A 23,031-nucleotide genomic window follows, 5' to 3' on the forward strand; every position below is an offset into this window, starting at 1 on the left:
AATATGCCTTGTTTACTGATGGGTCCTGCCGTATTGTGGGAAAGCATCGGAGATGGAAGGCAGCTGTGTGGAGTCCCCTGCGACAAGTTGCAGAAACTGCTGAGGGAGAGGGTGAATCGAGTCAATTTGCAGAGGTGAAAGCCATCCAGCTGGCCTTGGACATTGCTGAACGAGAAAAATGGCCAGTACTTTATCTCTATACTGACTCATGGATGGTGGCAAATGCCCTGTGGGGGTGGTTGCAGCAATGGAAGCAGAGCAACTGGCAACGCAGAAGTAAACCCATCTGGGCTGCTGCATTGTGGCAAGATATTGCTGCTCGGGTGCAGAACCTGGTGGTGAAGGTACGCCACGTAGATGCTCATGTACCCAAGAGTCGGGCCACTGAGGAACACCAGAATAACCAGCAAGTGGATAAAGCTGCTAAGATTAAAGTGGCTCAGATGGACTTGGATTGGCAACATAAGGGTGAATTATTTTTAGCCCGGTGGGCCCATGACACCTCAGGCCATCAAGGCAGAGATGCAACATATAGATGGGCTCGTGATCGAGGGGTGGACTTAACGATGGACACTATTGCCCAGGTTATTCACGAATGTGAAACATGTGCTGCAATTAAGCAAGCCAAACGGTTGAAGCCTCTCTGGTATGGAGGACGATGGCTGAAGTACAAGTATGGGGAGGCCTGGCAGATTGACTCTATCACACTCCCACCAACCCGCCAAGGCAAGCGCTATGTGCTTACCATGGTGGAAGCAACCACCGGCTGGCTGGAAGCATACGCTGTGTCCCACGCCACTGCCCGGAACACTATCCTGGGCCTTGAGAAACAAGTCTTGTGGCGACACGGCACCCCAGAGAGAATTGAGTCAGACAATGGGACTCATTTCCGGAACAACCTCATAGACACTTGGGCCAAAGAGCATGGCATTGAGTGGGTATACCACATCCCCTACCATGCACCAGCCTCTGGGAAAATCGAACGGTACAATGGGCTGTTAAAAACTACACTGAGAGCAATGGGTGGTGGGACTTTCAAACACTGGGATACACATTTACCAAAAGCCACCTGGTTGGTCAACAGTAGGGGATCTGCCAACAGGGGTGGCCCAGCCCAATCAGAACTTTTACGTACCGTAGAGGGGGATAAAGTTCCTGTGGTGCACATAAAGAATTTGTTGGGGAAGACAGTCTGGGTTATTCCTGCTTCAGGTAAAGGCAAACCCACTCGTGGGGATGCTTTTGCTCAGGGACCTGGATATACTTGGTGGGTAATGCGGGAAGATGGGGAAGTCCGATGTGTACCTCAAGGGGATTTGATTTTGGGGGAAAACAGCCAATGAACTCAATTGTACGCTGTTGCCTGCTCTATAACACTTTTATAGCCCACCAGCTAGATATCTTCAGGTCACCAGCCATTGACCTTGACTTCCCTCCGATCATCACCTCAACAAAGAATGAATTTTGAGGAAACCAGACGAGCTCAGCAGTGACCAGATGAGTTTGGCAGTATCATCAGCAGGCAACAACCCAACACTACGTACCGTCCCTCCTGCCCTGAAAGACTATTACAAGGGACGGAGCCTGACATCATGGACTGGATGAGTTCAGCAATTTTGCAGGGATTGGTCCATGGACTAGGGAACGATATCTTTCTCTGTGTGTGGGTGTGGGTGTATATATATGTGTATATATGGGACAGGGGTGATGGTGTGCTGAGAGATGTGGGATCTGAGCATGACGTGAATGGTATGGAATAAGGGGTGGATACTGTCCTGGGTTCAGCTATAGCAGTCATTTTTCTCCTGCTTAGTAGCTGGTGCAGTGCTGTGTTTTTTAACTTTCAGCCTGGGAACAACGCTGATAACACCGATGGTTTTAGTTGTTGCTAAGTAATGTTTATTCCAACCAAGGACTTTCTCAGTCTCATGCTTTGCCAGGGAGGAGGGGAAGCCGGGAGGAAGCAGAGACAGGACACCTGACCCAAACTAGCCAAAGGGGTATTCCATACCACAGCACGTCATGCCCAGTATATAAACCGGGGGGAGTTACCCGGAAGGCCCAGATCACTGCTCGGGTCGGGCTGGGTATCGGTCGGCGGGTGGTGAGCAATTGTATCCTCTCCCCTTGTTATTTCACTAATCGTTATTATCATTGGTGGTAGCAGTAGTGGTTTTGTGTTATACCTTAGTTGCGGGACTGCTCTTATCTCAACCCGTGGGAGTTACGTTCTTCCCATTCTCCTCCCCATCCCTCCGGGAGCGGGGGGAGGAAGAAAAGGGGGGGGGGGGGAGTGAGCGAGCGGCTGTGTGGTTCTGAGTTACCGGCTGGGCTCAAACCACGACACTTGCTCAGAAAAATTCGGAATACTGTCTCTGAAACCCACCATATATTTCTCAATTATAAATATATGTCACCGGAATAAAACCTCAATGTCAAAATAAATTGAAGATAAGTTTTTAAAATTTAATTTTAAAAAAATAAATATAAAAAATATTTTTTTAAATTTAAATTAAATAATGAAAATATCAATGTGAACACTCACTTCCTGCAAGGTCAATCCACAGAATGATTGGTACTGAGAACCCTAAAGATTCAGGTGATAATTCTGTGTTTCTGAGACTGACGAAACAAACTGATTTTATTTTTAACTCTTCAGGGGGTTAAACACTAATATCTTTGATTCTTTTTTACTCTTCAATTCTAAAATATGGCATGAGAAATACTGTTTCTTATGAAGTGTGTGTTTTCAGAAAATTGTATCGTGGGTACTAGATTATGTCTACAGATTATTTCACTAGTACCTTTTTACTACAGGTTATTCTTGAAAATGCAAAATAACTTCAGTACCAATCTCATTTTCATAAACTCACCTTCCTACAAACAATTTTAACTATTTTTTTAAATAGCCTAAACCACTAATACCTAAGATATGCAACTTTCACAAGATCAAATCCTACTTCTGATCCCAGTTCATGCTCCATGACAACTTGTTCTCATTTACTGTAATCTCATTTTGTCCACTTTTAGCAGAAGGTGACATTTTCCCTAAAGGCATGAGATTTCTCAGTCATATTTTATTCAAGATAACCTCCAACAATGAAACAGAAATTCAACTGCTACCAGACCTGTACATTGAAAGCCCTTATTAAATAGATTGTGCAAAATATTTTCAATTAATGAATTTTTGAGATTATGCATTCTTTTCAGATCGGTAAAAGAGAAAAATAGAGGGAATAGGAAAACAGTAAACATAAAAATGAAGAAAAAAAATAAAGTAGGGTAAGTTAAAGGTCTTTTCCAACCTTGTTGATTCTATGATTCTAAACAGCAACATGGGGGAGGGAGGGGGGGGAGACAAAAACCGTATATTGCTATCAAAATGTTTTCCCTTTCCCACACAATTCTCCTGTTTGCCTCTGAAAATGCTCCAGATAATCTTGCGTGTGTAGTTCTGACAGTACAAAAGTAAGAAAAGCATGCCATGTTGTCTCAGAGTTAGAGTGATGCTCTTTGAGCCCTTTAGCTGAACAAAATATAGAATCACTGAATCATAAAATGGTTTGGGTTGGAAGGGACCTCTAAATATCATCTAGTTCCAAACCCCCTGCCTTTGGCAGGGACACCTTCCACTAGACCACTAAAGAGAAGGAAAAACATCTTCCAAAGTGAAAGTCATCTTACTTAAGCACTGGATTCAGACAGAAGCATCTGCATTCTTAATTTCCCACTGAATGTAAAGAACTTCATGGGAAGATTGAGATTTAATTGGAGTTGAAAACCTCAACTTTTTTTCTTTTATACAGGCTCCAGTCTGTCAAACAGACAGTAAGAAGTTGTAATACTAATCTCATATTTAAAAAGTGAGAAGTAGTGTAATAGTTTCACCTTTGATCAGTATTCCTAGATCTCTAACATGAATAATATTACTATCAGAAGCAGCTTTTCGGGGGGGGGGGGGGGGGGGGGAATAAATAAAATCAGCAAAATCTTTAATGGTCATACCTTTTTTATTGAGTGGTCGTTTCCGTACACAAACACATATCCTGTGCTCATCAATCTGCAAAGGAAATAATCTTTCAGTGAACTATACCCCAATTCCAGTTACACAATAGCTTACTTATTTTACTTCTATTCTTGAATTAATTAACCAATAATTTAAACAAAGAGAAATATTCAAGACAGTGAGTCATCTGAACATGGAAAAGCCCCTTGTGTTTGCACAATAGCAAAGAACCCAGAAGGGAGAACCATGCGTTAACAAAATCCCTGCAGACAGTGGTCTAATCCTGCAGCGTCCCAAGTACATCTTGGAATGTTGCAAGCAAATCCAGCCCTAACAGGGTAGATATGCTATTGGCAGAAATGATCACCATCTCCAATTTCCACAGAGATCTGAAAATCTTCACCATTTAAGAATCCTGATCTTCTGACTTCTCTGCAAACCAAAGGCCCTCATCACCTTCAAAAATCAAATATTAATCTTTATACTCAACAAGGTTTCTGAGAGAAGCTTAATGGTTCTGTGTGCATATCCCCTGGCATCCCAGGAAAATTTACAATACAGAGGCTGAGTGACAACTTAGTACATATTGGTACTATTTTATAGTAAAAGGATATTTAAATAACATAATTAACAATAATTTAGGATTTTCAATACCTACTAAGTTCTATATCATCAAATTACTGAAAAAAAACCATGTCATAATGAATACTAAAACATATTAAACTACTTACTTTTCATGTTTATAGACAGAAGTACACATTGAAAAAATGGAAAACACATAGCAAAAATACAGATGGATAAGAAATATTGATGTTATTGGGGTACTTACAGGATCTGCATTTGTCAGTGGTCTGTAATCCAAACTTGCCCTGAAATCTCTTATCATACACATAATTTCATAATTTGGGTTTGTAGCATCAACATCCTAGGGAAGTAAACAACAGAATTTCTAACATTTTTTACTGAAACTGACTATCTTCAGCATCTTCTGTATTTGTTTATGAGAAAAACACACAGTACCCGAAATCTTATTTTTTCTCCAAAACGCCAGAAACATCCCAAAATGCAAGTTTAATGCCTTTTTGCATTCTGATGCAGCTAAACCAAACCAATTATATGCCTTCTATTTAATGTTTTTGGTTGGCATGTAATAGAAAATAATTTTTACTTTAGGACTCATTAACAGACTACTCAAAAAAGAGAAATGATTTCTGCCTTTGACAGATTCTTCACACCTCTGAACGACTGCACAGCACCTGATAGCATACACCATCAATGCTTCTTAATCAGAGGTAAGGCAGTTCAATAGGCTGATGGATACACTCCATTACACAGGTACAACACACACCCAGGTGCCCCAAACACAGCTCTGCTGGATTCAACTTGGTTAAATGAGCTTTATCCTGCTACTGGTTCTGAGTTAACTCGTACATTTACTTGGATGTATTGCAAACACTTCTAACACTCCTAGACCCTTGCTAACAAAAGCAATTCCAAGGATACAAAGTAGGCTACATCCAGGCTTAGGCAGCTTCCCATCCCTAAAGCTGGAGCCATCAGTACCAGAGCAAATGGATATATAAGAGGCCATGCATGGAGCCTCTCCAAGCCTTGCTAAGCCTAAACCTACTGTGAGCTGAACTGGTTCTCTGCAGAACTGATCAAACGTCCTTCTTGCCACTTCTCTTTGAAACTGTATGCTTTTACAGCATTTCAGGACATGCTGATGATGCCATACATAGTCAGCTCCGGTGCATGTACCTTAAGTTTCGCATGGCTCCCCCCAAATTATAGAATGATTTCAAAGGATAGGAAACTCCTTCGGGGTCACAGCTGGTTATGGAAACAGCATAGGCACTCTCAGAAAGCACTGCACCGGTGTTAACAAGCCAAAAGGGAGCCAGCTCATGTCCCTGCACCTGTGACATAGCTGATCCTCAGCTCAGATAAGACTGTCCTGGAAATCAGAAGTTGACTGTACTTGGATGTTTTTCAGCCTGACAACAGTGAACTAAAACTGCTGTCAGTAAGTCCACAAAAAAAAAAAAATGTATTCCCGCTGAAACATTTCCTTCTAACATTCAGAAAGGAGTATTGCTTATTACGGAAAAAGTGTTTGCCTAAAATCCTTTAAGCCCTGCTTAAAGATCTTGTCCACTAGACAACAATGCCTGGCTAATTACTGCTGCATTTCACAACAGTAACAACAGAATACACAAAGCATCAGGAAGCACAGATACATACAGGTTATCAAGACAAACAGAGCTTCCTCATACAGAGGTTTAAGACTCAGACGCAAAGGGAGGCTTCACAGGAGTGATAAAATTTTAGGTGTAATACCAGGCTAAAGTATTTTAATGTTGCAGGATTTTTAATGTTTGTTCCTCACACATAAAGACATAGTAATGTTTTGCATTTGTGTAAATGATGGAAATTAGAGAACATGAATTCAACATAGGTGATTTTAGGTCAACTTAGAAACATCATTAAACCCTGATGTAAATTGTCTGAATTATTTACTTGGTGGTGGTACTTCTCCTGTCAGTAGCGGATTCCTAGTACCTCTTTAGAGACTAACACATACGCACAGGACTGCCATCAAGATTACACTACTAGTTTTGATGGAGCTTTTACACCACTGTGACAAAGTCATTTAATATTAAGAGATTTTTCTCACAGGATTAGCAACTTCATTTTCTTTCACACAAGTTTCTAACAACTTGCTGCCAAGCTGCTTGCATGATGAATATCTAAATTATAAATGCATAGACTGGTTTAAAGGGGGAAAAAAAAAAATCCTAAAAGTTAATGATCAAACTTGAGCCTTAAAATGGGTCTCCTACAAAGCATCAAAGATCATATATAACAATTTATCATCATGTTGCAATACCTCACATACAGTAACCGGCATATCTAAAAGCGAAAGGTTTGAGTATTTTCAGTAATATATTTTCCCTAAGAAACAGCTATCACCAGTACTTAATCTTTAAAGAACACTCAGCAAGATAGACAATTGTAAGCAATTATTTCTGTAGGAAGAAAAATAGGGGCAAAACTGTCTAAAGTAATAGTTATGAGAGCAATGCAACCAAGCACCAAAATATTTATCAAACCTGTATACAGTATGAAAACACTTAATTTCAAGATTATTGCACTACATACATTGAACAGTGAAAAAAGCACAATGATTTTGCAAACTTCTCTTACTGTCATACATTTTCCATCCAAGCTAAATATACTAACCTGAGCTCTTTTTTCTCTAAGTTCCTGCTGCTGTAATCTTCTTTTTTCACGTTTCTCTTGCAATTTTTCAACCTCTTTTACACAATTAGATTTTCTACGTGCTTAAAGGAAACGACATAATTTTAAAATATTTTCAGTGTTACATGAATTTAGTATTTATGCTGAAACATTTCAATTATATTAATTTATCAACCATTGGAATGCATTTATATCAACTATCTTCTCGAGCAAATCAGTATTAGTACATAATAATTATGGCAATTTAATTTATAAAATTAATCAAATAAATGAATTGGAAAAAAGTACTGGGAATGGTACAGTAAGTAGACGACCAAAAATGTAAGGACAATGACCATTAAAAAAATAATTGGACAGTTACATGTGATCTCGTGGTCTGAATTAAAGAAAGCCCAAGCAAACAAAAAAAAGAAACAAACAACACTGCCATGGTTAAAACAAGGTAAATTAAAAACAAATTCCAAATACCAGTACAACTGTGACAAAGGTGAATATTGACTTAGCCACAGCTCTCTGAAAAAGCTCCTCAGGGAAGCCCAGAGACAACTGTGCATGTAGACCATTTGTCATTTATGGACAACAATGTAATCCACGAGAACGTACACGTAACGCCCAGAATGAATGAATCCTTGATACAAGGTTTACATACAAGGGGGTCCAAATTCCTTTTTTGCAGCTTGAACTGGAGATATATCTGAAACACTACCATTCTGTTGAGAGGCGAAAGACTGCTCGGGAAGCTGAGAAGGTCGTGCACGTGCAGAACCAGCCACTGCAAAAGAAAAGCACAAAGCTTATCTGGACAAGGAAGAGTAACATTTCTACCTGATTCTGAAATGCTTTGTTATGACAAGATATAACATGGCCTCTTTCCATACATTTAGAAAGTCTATTAATAAAGATATTTGGTATGCAGGCTTTTTTATCCTACTGTTATACACCAACACAAGATAATTATTAAGCACCAATGCTGCATGTGCACATTTTTAAATACTCCACTGCAGGATTAGTACAACTATGTGCACAGGCTGAAGCACGTACTTGAAGATATTCAGTCCTTCAGTGCTGAAATTTTATTTACATTGTGATTATATGCAAAAAATTAGTAAGCAAAGAAGCCCCACTGTTCCACAGTCTCTAGAGCTCCAAATGGTTCCACCCCCTCGACCCTATGATCTCAAAGATACAAATGAAAGGCAGCAGAGTGCAGCTCAACCTGTGAGTGGAAGAAAAAACAAAAAAAAGCAAAAACAACTAAAAAAAAAAAACCCCACCCAAAAAAAAAAAAACCAAAAAAAAACAAAAAACAAACCACAACTTTTTAACACTGTACTGGAAGGGATACAGGTAAAATCAGTATGGCTAAACTTAGGCATTGACTCTGTATATGCCAATCATGCCAATTTCTGAAGATGCAGTGTTGTCTGTTCCCAGTGAATGCAGTTGGAGTGGTGAGCATGCAAGATGCTTTGGTAGAGCTAAAGGCTGTTTTTCAAAGAGCTGCTTCAAGCAGCTCTGCTTCAGCTGGCCTGCTTCCTGCACATGCTCCTAACAGAGTCTGCCAGAAGAGTACAGAAGGTATCCGCTTTGATTAGCAGCCAGAGATGGCACTCTGAACAAATGCCAGCTCACATGGAGACAACTACAGAAACAGGTATTGAATGGGACAGACAAGACAAATGCCCAGACCATTACAAATATGGTAGGAGATCTAGTTTGTACCACAAACTGACTACACAAAATAAGACTGTGTTGAGAAAAACTTAATTACAACGACAAGAAGAGACAAATACTTAGGCTGAACAGTAAGATGCATAGGACCTATTAAAAGGACCTATTAAAAAGTTACAGCACTATTCCATATTAAACAGACCATTTACCACAAACAACACGTATGGATGTGAGGACAGTCCCATCAGCAAAATGGGTCAAATTTAAACCACATTACTTCGAAAAAAATTAGCCCCTCCTTAAGAAATTTCCAATCTGCTTAACAACCCCAGAGGCAAACGGCAGAACGGCAAAAGTGGTCCCAATCATCCACCAAAAGAGTCTGAACACTTGCAAAGATATGCAAGCCAACTTGTTTTTCAAGTTTAAACAGATGGACTGGAATCTAGTCTGAATTAATGACAGCAGATTCATGTTTGGAAGAAGAATCATCGTCCTTATCAATACAAGTTAACTAAGTTTAACACAGAGAAAATGAAAACAGTAAGCAGCCACTATTTTTTCTCATGTTGTAGATACATTACATCTGTATTAATCCAATATATTCTTTTCACATATCCTCCTGTCGTATTTCAGCATTTTTTGTAGATTTTCCACTATTAGCTGAGAGTGAAAAAAACCCCTAGGGCTTAAGTACTCTTTGAAAGAATGTTTACACACAGACTGTTAAAAAACTAAGTTAAAAAAATTGAAAGTGTAAGAATTTTAAGTGCATTACTTAGAATATATTGAAAATCTCAATTATACTGAAGCAAAATTGAGGGTGCTTTAACTTGGAAAAGGCCACACAGGCTTTAATGTAGCATAATTTAAAATTTTTGCACCTTCAGTTCATTCAGCTTAACTTTCCTAATGCTACATTGCTCAAACTTGCACATAAATATTAGTCCTACAGCATGAATTTCTAAATATACATAGGAATTGTAGGAATGATGTATCATGTCTTTTACATATCACATGCATACATGCTGAACGAGAAATACAGAACAATTGAGTGTTAGATGAACAGGAGGTTAAAATGTTCCCACATTTTTTACTTCCTTGAAAGAGAACACATTTACCTCTGTTATCTCTGATGGGGTTGTCATTCTTAATAGGCATCACACTTCGACGAGTCTATAAAGAAAGAAATCACTGTTACTCGATCACCATCTTATTGAAAATGTAAATTGCAGCCCCACCTCTGCTCCTTTCCAGTGAATGAAAATAATATGACATCAGCAATAGAGAGAGGTGATTGCTGCCAAATCCCTCCATGAAAGCCTAGGGTGAAAATTGCTTGAACTATACATTCTGTTTCAAAACAACCTCCCTAAACCTTTTTGTATTTTTCCTTGAGACATATTTAGTTATATAAGTATTAGTTCCCCAGTTCCTCTCCACCAAACCTACTTTTAGAAAAATTTTAGAAACCCCTATTTATCATAGGAAAAGAAAGGAACACAGTTATCAAACAGCTCCACAGACACAAAAGTTGAAGTAAAAAATTCAAACATAACATGTATAGGAGTACTACAAGTTTAACATGAACATGTTGCATTGATATTACCAACCTTCAGGATTTTGTTTACTTTGGCAGATGGAGCAGGTGGTGGTAGTGTCTCTGGACCAGGTTCAATGTCTTCATCAGGTGCAAGATCTGGGTTAAGTGAACATATACTCTCCAAGTCAATCTGAGTAAAAGAGTATAAAACACATTTATGAGTCTTACAACAATATTCACCCTCTTCATTTCTCCTGCTACATTTGAGAATAAACATTAAATGTATTTAGTGATTTTATCCCACAATTTGTTAATTATACAACCTGAATTATCTTGTTTTATGTTCACTAAAAACAGTGTAAGCTTTGGTCTTCGTATTAATTGAAAACACACCCTTCGAGAAAGGTATGAATTAAAAATGACCAGGAGATACTTATGATTTTGCAAACTGATTAAACTAAAACAAAAGTAGATAGTATTACTGTGGTAATTTGACAATTACCGCAAAATACAAAAGATATTCTGTAACATAAAGATATCTCAATTCTTTGAAATTTCCCTGGCAGTGAAAAATAAGCAGACAAATTACAACCACCCAAGAAACAAAAGCACAGTTCATGCTAAATTTATCATGTTTTGGTTTTTGGTTTGGGGTTTTCTTGTCTGGGGGGTTTTTTTGTTTTTTCTTTTGTGTGGTGCGGTGTTTTGGTGGGGGACTGGGGAGGAGGGGAGGAGGTGTTTGTTTTTCCTTTCAGTGTTTCTCATTCAAAACACTGTAAAATGTATGGGGGGAGGGGCAGGATCTTAAAAATAGCTGGCTTCAGCTCTATTGAAACTTGGTTTTCTAAAAATCTGAAATAGCTTCGGTCTCTACAGACTGCCACTTCCCCTGGCTGGACCTTTCAAAGACCTCCCTACTGTATAGATTCTGTGTGTCCAGAGGGACAAGCTCTGCTAATGAGATCACCAGGACAGTCTCACATTTTTTTTCCTCTTTCCTGTGTTTTCACAAAACTGGTGAAGAGCAATTATTTCTGAGATGCTTCTCCAAATCTCAGCAGAGACTGTCTAACATGGTCCAAAATTTAAAGGAAGAGGGAATAGAGAAGTGTTACACGCAAAGACATGTTTCTCAAAGAAAGCAAGGCTGGAAAATTATTGCCAAAACAAAATACATAGTAAACACTAGCAGTTAAGTTCCTCAATAATACAAACACAAAAAAATCTTTCTAACCTAGCTCTTACACTGGTTTCCTGTCCAAACTGCAAATCACTTCTCAAAAAATTGATTTTTCTACTTGTAAGAAGAGGATAATAAGGTCAGCCTTTGTTAATCAGGTTCAAAATCAATAGATGAAAGTAACTACTTAAAAGCTATGACACAGCTCAGGAAGTCAAATTTAATACTAAAGAAACCAGCATCTGCCCAGCAGCTTCCATACAAAAGTGTCTATAACCAGAGAATCATCAAGTACATTAAGATTTATATCTTCTTTTTGTTTCCACTGCAAACTCCAAAGTTATATTCATGTAGACTACACATATAAAAAGAGGAAAGTTCTAAAATAATTAAATTTACCTCTTTGCCTTTAGTATCTCCATTTTCAATCCATTCAACAGTCACGCTTTCGTTTTCTTCATTTAGGGATGTTACCATAGCTTGGTGGATTCGGCCTAGAAAGCAAACACAAATGATCATTTATTAACTGGTGGAAAAATTTTCCATAAATGATATTCATTCCTGCACTAAGACATGCAGAGAGAGGCAGGAAAAGGGTTAAAAAGTATTAGGTGATAAAATACAAGATGATTCCTGGCCACACACTGTGAAGTGGCTCAGACCTGATCCATCAGTGGAGAACCTAATAGCCAGCGTACTAGTGAAGAGCAAAATGAACAGAAAACTGAGTGGTAAGCAAACACAATACCACATGAAAGCCACACCACTTAGACTCTCTTTTCATGAGAGAGGAAAACCCCAATACCACGAGTCTCCCACAGGCCCTAAGTCTCCCAAGGTATGCTCCACATGGGTTTGTTTGTCCCCCTTCTAGGCTGATACAACATTGTATGTCCAAACGCAGGAGCAAAGCTCTCTGAAATTGTACTCTGATATCCATTTCTTATGGGTATCCAATCGGTTGGTAATTTAACTACAACTAAACTGCCAGCAACTACAATACAAATCCTCATTTTAAAACCAGCTGTTTACACAGACTGCTGAGCTGGAATTAAGGTGCCATTGCTTTGACTTCTCCAGTGAAACACCCAGCAAGCTCCCGAAAAGTACAATAAAACCAACAGGAGTAAGGATTTTTCTTCTTAAATACTTGGTGTGTAGCAATTTTATGTCCTACTTGCTAAGCACAGTTGCAAGGAGCAATTGGAAGAGCAGAACAGGCATGCACTGACATAAAAGGATCAAGACCCACGTGTCACACTGATTTCACATCTTTGCTTTTCTCTAAGACTCCCAAGAATCAGGGTTTCTAAAGAAAATGAGCCAAATGAAACGGTTCCTCTAAGACCCTCCTTTAACGAGCCATATCATGGACAAGCAATCCCTCATTCCACCCACCCCAAGCCACCCCTTATGTGCCCAAGATCATGTACAGCTCCCGTTCTGGAGTAGTCCATGCATATGCTGCTGCCCAGCACCCACTGCCAGGCAACAACAGCATGGTCATTACACATCTGCTTCAGTCTGAATCTCCTCTGCCTTGCACCTTCTATTCTTCTTCCCTAAAGCTCCCAGACCACAGATCCACTCCGATGATTGTTTCAAACTTTTGGTTTAGCTATTTCAGTCATAATTTGACAGTTTTCCAAAGTTAATGTTTTTACACAGTCTAAGCCTCTCAGGGCCTGCTGAGGGACAGAATGGAAGAAAAACTTTGCCTGATATCTTGAATTATCACACTGTCATGGTTTAAACCCAAGTGGTTCTGTCTCTGCTCCCTCCCAGCTTCTTGTGCCCCTCCTCACTGGCAGAACATGAGAGGCTGAAAAGTCCTTGATGAGAGGAAGCACAACAGAGAAACAACTAAAACATTGGTGTGTTATCAGCATTGTTGTCACACTAAATCCAAAACACAGCACTGCACCAGCTACTAGGAAGAAAATTAACTCTATGCCAACCAAAACCAGGACACCCACCTAACAGCACAAATAACAAATATATACTGTTAATATTTCTTTTATTGCAAAGGCTGCCTAAATATTCACACCTAGTTAAAAATTAAGCAAGAAGAGTGTCTATGGGGAAGCATCATGGAAGGTAACAGCAAATCTGCATACTCTAATATGATGTCCAGAGGAGGAGACTAACTGAAATTCAGGCAAGGCACAGCACTAAGGGGGCTCACAGAGCAGCCAGTCCCCTGGGCAGCACTGCTCTCACATCTGCAGTGCTCACCTTGCCAGCAACACACATTACACATGTATTTACAGCCTCTGAACTTGTCCTTGGCCAAAGCATAACACTCGCTCGACCACTAAAGAAGGTTAAGTGGGCTTTTTACCTAAAAAGCACCTCCCCCTTTTCTTCATTTGGCTCCTTTCCTCCAGCATTCACTCATTTTTATTTCCCTGACCCATGCTTTGTCTTAACAGGCCCTTCCATTTGTGCTTCCCAAGCACCATTCTCCTGAGCAACGCAGCTATGTGTGCTGCAGGGACCACCTGTCCTGCATTCCCCACCGAGGTGCTGCCAGATGTGCAGACAGGGACCACCAGCATGGTGGGGCACTCCTGCCTTTCCCCTCGCCCAAAGAAGGTTGTGCAGGCATGCATCCTGCCCTCAGGACTCTGCCCAAATTCTGCTGGTGGCTGGGCTGAAGCAGACTCACTGAGCATGATGCGCTCTCACTTTATTTTCTTGGAAAAGCATTTTTTGTGGAAGTTTTCTTTGTGTAATGTCCTCAGCACCTTTCCATTAATTTTTCTGCATTTAATAAACTCTTTTGTACAAGAACACCTGTCGTGGTTTGAGCCCAGCCGGTAACTCAGAACCACACAGCCGCTCGCTCACTCCCCCCCCCCCACTTCTTCCTCGCCCCGCTCCCGGAGGGATGGGGAGGAGAATGGGAAGAATGTAACTCCCACGGGTTGAGATAAGAGCAGTCCCGCAACTAAGGTATAACACAAAACCACTACTGCTACCACCAATGATAATAACGATTAGTGAAATAACAAGGGGAGAGGATACAATTGCTCACCACCCGCCGACCGATACCCAGCCCGACCCGAGCAGTGATCTGGGCCTTCCGGGTAACTCCCCCCGGTTTATATACTGGGCATGACGTGCTGTGGTATGGAATACCCCTTTGGCTAGTTTGGGTCAGGTGTCCTGTCTCTGCTTCCTCCCGGCTTCCCCTCCTCCCTGGCAAAGCATGAGACTGAGAAAGTCCTTGGTTGGAATAAACATTACTTAGCAACAACTAAAACCATCGGTGTTATCAGCGTTGTTCCCAGGCTGAAAGTTAAAAAACACAGCACTGCACCAGCTACTAAGCAGGAGAAAAATGACTGCTATAGCTGAACCCAGGACAGTATCCACCCCTTATTCCATACCATTCACGTCATGCTCAGATCCCACATCTCTCAGCACACCATCACCCCTGTCCCATATATACACATATATATACACCCACACCCACACACAGAGAAAGATATCGTTCCCTAGTCCATGGACCAATCCCTGCAAAATTGCTGAACTCATCCAGTCCATGATGTCAGGCTCCGTCCCTTGTAATAGTCTTTCAGGGCAGGAGGGACGGTACGTAGTGTTGGGTTGTTGCCTGCTGATGATACTGCCAAACTCATCTGGTCACTGCTGAGCTCGTCTGGTTTCCTCAAAATTCATTCTTTGTTGAGGTGATGATCGGAGGGAAGTCAAGGTCAATGGCTGGTGACCTGAAGATATCTAGCTGGTGGGCTATAAAAGTGTTATAGAGCAGGCAACAGCGTACAATTGAGTTCATTGGCTGTTTTCCCCCAAAATCAAATCCCCTTGAGGTACACATCGGACTTCCCCATCTTCCCGCATTACCCACCAAGTATATCCAGGTCCCTGAGCAAAAGCATCCCCACGAGTGGGTTTGCCTTTACCTGAAGCAGGAATAACCCAGACTGTCTTCCCCAACAAATTCTTTATGTGCACCACAGGAACTTTATCCCCCTCTACGGTACGTAAAAGTTCTGATTGGGCTGGGCCACCCCTGTTGGCAGATCCCCTACTGTTGACCAACCAGGTGGCTTTTGGTAAATGTGTATCCCAGTGTTTGAAAGTCCCACCACCCATTGCTCTCAGTGTAGTTTTTAACAGCCCATTGTACCGTTCGATTTTCCCAGAGGCTGGTGCATGGTAGGGGATGTGGTATACCCACTCAATGCCATGCTCTTTGGCCCAAGTGTCTATGAGGTTGTTCCGGAAATGAGTCCCATTGTCTGACTCAATTCTCTCTGGGGTGCCGTGTCGCCACAAGACTTGTTTCTCAAGGCCCAGGATAGTGTTCCGGGCAGTGGCGTGGGACACAGCGTATGCTTCCAGCCAGCCGGTGGTTGCTTCCACCATGGTAAGCACATAGCGCTTGCCTTGGCGGGTTGGTGGGAGTGTGATAGAGTCAATCTGCCAGGCCTCCCCATACTTGTACTTCAGCCATCGTCCTCCATACCAGAGAGGCTTCAACCGTTTGGCTTGCTTAATTGCAGCACATGTTTCACATTCGTGAATAACCTGGGCAATAGTGTCCATCGTTAAGTCCACCCCTCGATCACGAGCCCATCTATATGTTGCATCTCTGCCTTGATGGCCTGAGGTGTCATGGGCCCACCGGGCTAAAAATAATTCACCCTTATGTTGCCAATCCAAGTCCATCTGAGCCACTTTAATCTTAGCAGCTTTATCCACTTGCTGGTTATTCTGGTGTTCCTCAGTGGCCCGACTCTTGGGTACATGAGCATCTACGTGGCGTACCTTCACCACCAGGTTCTGCACCCGAGCAGCAATATCTTGCCACAATGCAGCAGCCCAGATGGGTTTACTTCTGCGTTGCCAGTTGCTCTGCTTCCATTGCTGCAACCACCCCCACAGGGCATTTGCCACCATCCATGAGTCAGTATAGAGATAAAGTACTGGCCATTTTTCTCGTTCAGCAATGTCCAAGGCCAGCTGGATGGCTTTCACCTCTGCAAATTGACTCGATTCACCCTCTCCCTCAGCAGTTTCTGCAACTTGTCGCAGGGGACTCCACACAGCTGCCTTCCATCTCCGATGCTTTCCCACAATACGGCAGGACCCATCAGTAAACAAGGCATATTGCTTTTCACTCTCTGACAGTTCATTATATGGTGGGGCCTCTTCAGCACGCGTCACCTCCTCTTCTGGTGACATCCCAAAATCTTTGCCCTCTGGCCAGTCCATGATGACTTCTAGAATTCCTGGACGACTGGGATTTCCTATTCGAGCTCGTTGTGTAATTAGTGCGGCCCACTTACTCCATGTAGCATCCGTTGCATGATGTGTAGAGGAGACCCTGCCTTTGAACATCCAGCCCAGCACAGGCAACCGGGGTGCCAGGAGGAGCTGCGCTTCAGTTCCAATCACTTCTGAGGCAGCTCGAACCCCTTCATAGGCTGCCAGTATTTCTTTTTCAGTGGGAGTGTAGCTGGCCTCGGATCCTTTATATCCCCGACTCCAAAAGCCAAGGGGTCGACCTCGAGTCTCCCCTGGAGCTTTCTGCCAGAGGCTCCAGGTAGGACCATTCTCCCCAGCTGCGGTATAGAGCACATTTTTCACATCTGGCCCGGCCCGGACTGGTCCAAGGGCTACTGCGTGAACTATTTCTCGTTTAATTTGTTCAAAGGCTTGTTGTTGCTCAGGGCCCCATTTGAAATCATTCTTCTTCCGGGTCACGTGGTAGAGAGGGCTTACAATCAGACTGTAATTTGGGATGTGCATTCTCCAGAACCCCACAACACCTAAGAAAGCTTGTGTTTCTTTCTTGTTAGTTGGTGGAGACATTGCTGTTATCTTGTTGATCACGTCTGTGGGGATCTGGCGGCGTCCATCTTGCCATTTTATTCCCAAAAATTGAATCTCCTGTGCAGGTCCCTTGACCTTATTCCGTTTTATGGCAAAACCGGCCTTCAGCAGGATTTGGATTATGTTCCTCCCTTTCTCAAAAACTTCTTCTGCTGTATCACCCCACACGATGATGTCATCAATGTATTGCAGGTGTTCTGGAGCTTGCCCCTGTTCCAGTGCAGTCTGGATCAATCCATGGCAGATGGTGGGGCTGTGTTTCCACCCCTGGGGCAGTCGGTTCCAAGTGTACTGGACGCCCCTCCAAGTGAAAGCAAACTGTGGCCTGCATTCTGCTGCCAAAGGGATTGAGAAAAATGCATTGGCAATGTCAATTGTGGCATACCACTTGGCTGCCTTTGACTCCAGTTCATACTGAAGTTCTAACATGTCCGGTACGGCAGCACTCAATGGTGGTGTGACTTCGTTCAGGCCACGATAGTCTACTGTTAATCTCCACTCTCCATTAGACTTTTGCACTGGCCATATGGGGCTATTAAAGGGTGAGCGGGTCCTGCTGATCACTCCTTGGCTCTCCAGTCTGCGGATCAGCTTATGGATGGGAATCAAGGAGTCTCGGTTGGTGCGGTATTGCTGCCGGTGCACTGTTGTGGTCGCAATTGGCACTTGTTGTTCTTCGACCTTCAGCAACCCCACACCAGAAGGATCCTCTGAGAGACCGGGTAAGGTGGACAGCTGCTTAATTTCCTCTGTCTCCAAGGCAGCGATACCAAAAGCCCATCTATACCCTTTTGGGTCTTTGAAATACCCTCTCCTGAGATAGTCTATGCCAAGGATGCATGGAGCCCCTGGACCAGTTACAATGGGGTGCTTTTGCCACTTCCTCCCAGTCAGGCTGATTTCGGCTTCCAGCATAGTTAACGCTTGGGATCCTCCTGTCACTCCAGAAATAGAAATGGGTTTCACCCCTTGATACGTTGATGGCATCAGAGTACACTGTGCACCGGTATCTACTAGAGCCTTATACTTCTGTGGGACTGATGTGCCAGGCCATCTGATCCACACAGTCCAGTAAACCCGATTATTCCTCTCCTCCACCTGGCTGGAGGCAGGGCCCCTCTAATAGTGATCACAAAATTCTCCACTTCTGTCTTGTAGAAAGGGATTAGTATTCCTTATCACAGGAGCTGGAGTAAAATCAGCTCTTTCGCTCCATCTGGGAAACTGCTCGCCAGAGACTGGAGCAGCAGCTTTCCTGGGAGGATCATCCTTGACCATTGTTCTCCTCTTCAGTTCACGCACCCGTTGCTCCAGAGCTGAAGTAGGTTTTCCATCCCACTTTCTCATGTCTTCTCCATGATCCCGCAGGTAAAACCATAGGGTGGCCCGTGGCGTGTACCTCGTATATTTTCTTTCTCGAGCAGTAGGGCGCCTTCTGTTGATAGCTGAGACATGGGTTGGTACGCGTGGGGAGCTGGATAGATCGGATAAATCGTCTCTCAATTGTTTGAACTCCTGGGACAGTTTTTCCACAGCTGAAATGATGGAAGGGGTGAGATTGTCTTCGAACTCTCGGAGTTGACGAATCAGACAATCCACTGTTGGTGATACTCCGTCATTCCAGGTCATTGATGCCAATGTGTGGGCATATGATGATGGCGCACTCCGTGTAAGTTTCCGCCACATGGGTCGTGTACATTCGACTTCATCTGGGTCTACGGATGTGTTCCTGGAATCCGGCCTACGATAGATCATCTCTATAATGGCTGATTCCCTCAGGGACTGGATGCCTTTCTCTATCGTGGTCCAGTTGGCTGAGCGATTCGTAATATCGTCTTTGTAGGGAAACCTTTCCTTCACAGCTGCCAGGAGCCGCCTCCAAAGACTGAGGGCTCGCTTCTCTCTTGCAATCGCTTTGTCAATTCCTCCTTCCTTAGCAAGTGATCCCAGCTGCTTGGCTTCCCTACCTTCTAGTTCATGACCGTCGGCCCCATTGTCCCAGCACCGGAGCAACCAGGTGACAATGTGCTCCCCTGGAAGACGGGTGAAATCTTTTCGCATATTCCGTAGTTCGGTTGAGGTCCGGGGTCGAGAAGTGACCTCTTCTTCTTCTTCCTCTTCCTCTGACCCACGTAGTAGTAACTCTTGTTCAGGTGCTGTTGAATATAGTAATGGCACTGGGTCTTCATCTTTCTTCGCTTCGCGGGTTGCTCTTTGTGCCTTTCGTCTGCTTTTGCTTACAGGGGCAACAGACATTGTCACAAACTGGACATTTGGTTTAGCTGCAGTGTTTGTCACTGTGGTTGGAGTGGCTGCAGTGTCTGCCACTAGGATTGGAGTGGTTGCAATGTCTATTGCTGGGGTTGGTGCAGCTGTTGTGCTTGGGAGTTGAGTAACACCAACAGCTGCATTATCTGTTGCTGTCGGGGTTTGAGTAGCTACTGTGCTTGTCACTGGGGTTGGTGTGGCTGCGGTGCTTGGAGTAGCTATATTGTCTGTTGCTGTCGGGGTTTGAGTAGCTACTGTGCTTGTCACTGGGGTTGGTGTGGCTGCGGTGCTTGGAGTAGCCACATTGTCTGTTGCTGTCGGGGTTTGAGTAGCTGTTGTGCTTGTCACTGGGGTTGGTGTAACTGCTGTATTTGAAGTTGGAGTAGTTGCGTTGTCTGGTGTGGTCAGGGTTTGAGTAGCTGTTGTGCTTGTCACTGGGGTTGATGTAGCTGCTGTACTTGGAGTAGCTGTGTTGTCTGTTGTGGTCAGGGTCTGAGTAGCTGCTGTGCTTGTAGTTGGCATAGCTGCGTTGTCTGTTGCTTTGCCATCAGATCCAGAGACATTTTTTTCCCTTTGAAGGTGCTGGATAGTGTTGAGCAGGGCTCTGTAGGCATAGGCCAAGCCCCAGCACGTTGCCAAAATTTGTCCCTCTCTGGTATAACCAGGACGACAGCACACCTCGTTTAAGTGTTTTACTAGTTTTTCTGGATGTTGCACTTGTTCAGTGGTGAAGTTCCAAAGCACTGGAGGGGCCCACTGGCCTAGGTACTTGCCCATACTATCCCATACACCCTGCCACTCATAACTGTCCAGCCTCAGGGAAAATCTCCTGGTGGTCCTCCTATATCGTCGTCTAACCCTAGACCAGATTCGAACCTGATACTGCTGAATTTTTGACATTAAACGAAATAGGATGTTCCTACGACGGGATGGCCGTGGGTAAAACACACTCCGTATGTTTGCCAACATGCTGATCCCCAGCACAATCAGCAGGCAGGTTTCAAGGGTACTCAAAGGCCATCTAAAACCTTCAGAACTCTCAATTGCTGTTGCAAATAGGCTGGTGGGCGAACGGGGGGTGAAAGAGAATGCTTCCTTCGTAAGTTCACCCCCCGAGGAGAAAAAAAAAAGATATGCAATTGCTAAAATATTTCATTATATACCTCCCAATGTATAGTGGTGATGGCCACGCTGGAAGCACAAACCAGACCAGTTTCATGATCAATGAGTCTATTGTATTACAAGTCATTACCATGAAGTACAGTGAAACAAGAACCTTAGCCCAGGCCCCCCAGCCGATAAACACTAAAACAGCAAATAGTGGCTGTAAGTAAGGTACAACATGCTGAAACTCTGAGATCAAGCGCAACACGTCTGAGAGCCAAATAATCACCATTGTGACGAGTAGTAACAATGAATGCTTATCACAAATATGATTAAACACACTCTGGTCAGATCTCTCGTTATCTCAACCTTTCGAGCCCCACGTTGGGCGCCAAAAAGAACTGTCATGGTTTGAGCCCAGCCGGTAACTCAGAACCACACAGCCGCTCGCTCACTCCCCCCCCCCCCTTTTCTTCCTCCCCCCGCTCCCGGAGGGATGGGGAGGAGAATGGGAAGAATGTAACTCCCACGGGTTGAGATAAGAGCAGTCCCGCAACTAAGGTATAACACAAAACCACTACTGCTACCACCAATGATAATAACGATTAGTGAAATAACAAGGGGAGAGGATACAATTGCTCACCACCCGCCGACCGATACCCAGCCCGACCCGAGCAGTGATCTGGGCCTTCCGGGTAACTCCCCCCGGTTTATATACTGGGCATGACGTGCTGTGGTATGGAATACCCCTTTGGCTAGTTTGGGTCAGGTGTCCTGTCTCTGCTTCCTCCCGGCTTCCCCTCCTCCCTGGCAAAGCATGAGACTGAGAAAGCCCTTGGTTGGAATAAACATTACTTAGCAACAACTAAAAACATCAGTGTTATCAGCGTTGTTCCCAGGCTGAAAGTTAAAAAACACAGCACTGCACCAGCTACTAAGCAGGAGAAAAATGACTGCTATAGCTGAACCCAGGACAACACCTCTTGTAGAGCTGTTTCAATTAGCTATCTGGTTCATCAGCAAAGTAGCAACAGAAGCCACTGTCTTTCTGTAGCAATGCCACTCCTGCCACTCCTACAAAGAGCATGCTGATAAAACACAAGGAGGACATCAGTGTGTTATCAGCATTGTTCTCAGACTAAAGCCAAAACACCAGCTGCTAGGAAGAAAATAACTCTATACCAGCCATAAAAGGACACAAAAACTGTGGGAACTGGAAGACACTTAATTGGTATAATCTGCTTCAGTTTTAAGGCTGGATCTAGCTGTCAATCCAGAATCAAGAGAAATGTGATACATAAAAAATGCAAGTTTAGCAAAACACATTCTATACAATACAATAATAAGCTACAGTATGTTACCAAATTTTATAAATTTTGAAGAAAAGCACTATTCACAGTTGAGATGTGAGACACTGTATTAGTCATGCAGCCACCAGGTAAGTCCTATTACCTGCTCCTGTGCTCTATTACTTTTGACTGAGAATGAATAATAAAAATAATAATTTAAAAAGGTTTTATCTTTGCCATAACAAGTGAAAGGAGATCAAAGCACGCTGATGAATGAACAGAAAATACTGAACACTCTCACAAACACAATAAGCCAGCATGCTTTAACAAAAGAATCACAATAAATCTTCCATCTCGGTGCCAGATTTCGTCCATTCCCTGGCCAAGAAAGTCAGGATTGAATAAAAAAAATAAAGAAAAACCCACACTAAACAAAGTTATGTCCATCTTCCAAATATTCTCAAAATATTCTCAGCTTAAATAGAAAATGTATACTATAATGTTTAAACTGGCAATCTACCCATACAACTTGTTCCTAAAAATTCTTTTGTGTTACTAAAAGTTACATGTTATTGACGTGCCAGAAAGCACATTTACATCTTTACAATTGCCTCTTGCTCTCTGCAAACAGTATTCCATTATATTTTTCTAGTACACAGCTGAATACAGCAGCTGGGAAATTCAGGAATGCCAGCAACCAATTAGGCTGGCATAAACCTCGTCTAGCATATAAAGCAAGACCAAGCTGCAAATACTAAAGCATAAGAGCCAAATCAATCTGCAGAGAATGGTTGAAGGTAACGTCACTGATTTTTGGTGCATTTTCTAGAGTCAGTATCAAAAT

At 42.8% G+C, this 23,031-nt stretch overlaps 1 protein-coding gene across 2 annotated transcripts in view; it reads right to left on the reverse strand.

The window, feature by feature from the left end:
* The window catches only part of KIF2A (kinesin family member 2A), a 71,359-nt gene that overhangs the window by 30,317 nt on the left and 18,011 nt on the right, over positions 1-23,031 (reverse strand). For both annotated transcript variants that reach the window (XM_030512463.1, XM_030512464.1), the window contains exons 2-8: positions 12,061-12,155; positions 10,552-10,671; positions 10,060-10,114; positions 7,917-8,039; positions 7,250-7,350; positions 4,836-4,931; positions 4,006-4,060 (exon numbers count right to left, since the gene is read on the reverse strand). In XM_030512463.1, the coding sequence (XP_030368323.1) occupies positions 4,006-4,060; positions 4,836-4,931; positions 7,250-7,350; positions 7,917-8,039; positions 10,060-10,114; positions 10,552-10,671; positions 12,061-12,155 (645 nt within the window). The remainder of the gene's footprint in view (positions 1-4,005; positions 4,061-4,835; positions 4,932-7,249; positions 7,351-7,916; positions 8,040-10,059; positions 10,115-10,551; positions 10,672-12,060; positions 12,156-23,031) is intronic.

The sequence above is a fragment of the Strigops habroptila genome, chromosome Z (assembly GCF_004027225.2).
Source record: "Strigops habroptila isolate Jane chromosome Z, bStrHab1.2.pri, whole genome shotgun sequence".
NCBI lineage: Eukaryota > Metazoa > Chordata > Aves > Psittaciformes > Psittacidae > Strigops > Strigops habroptila.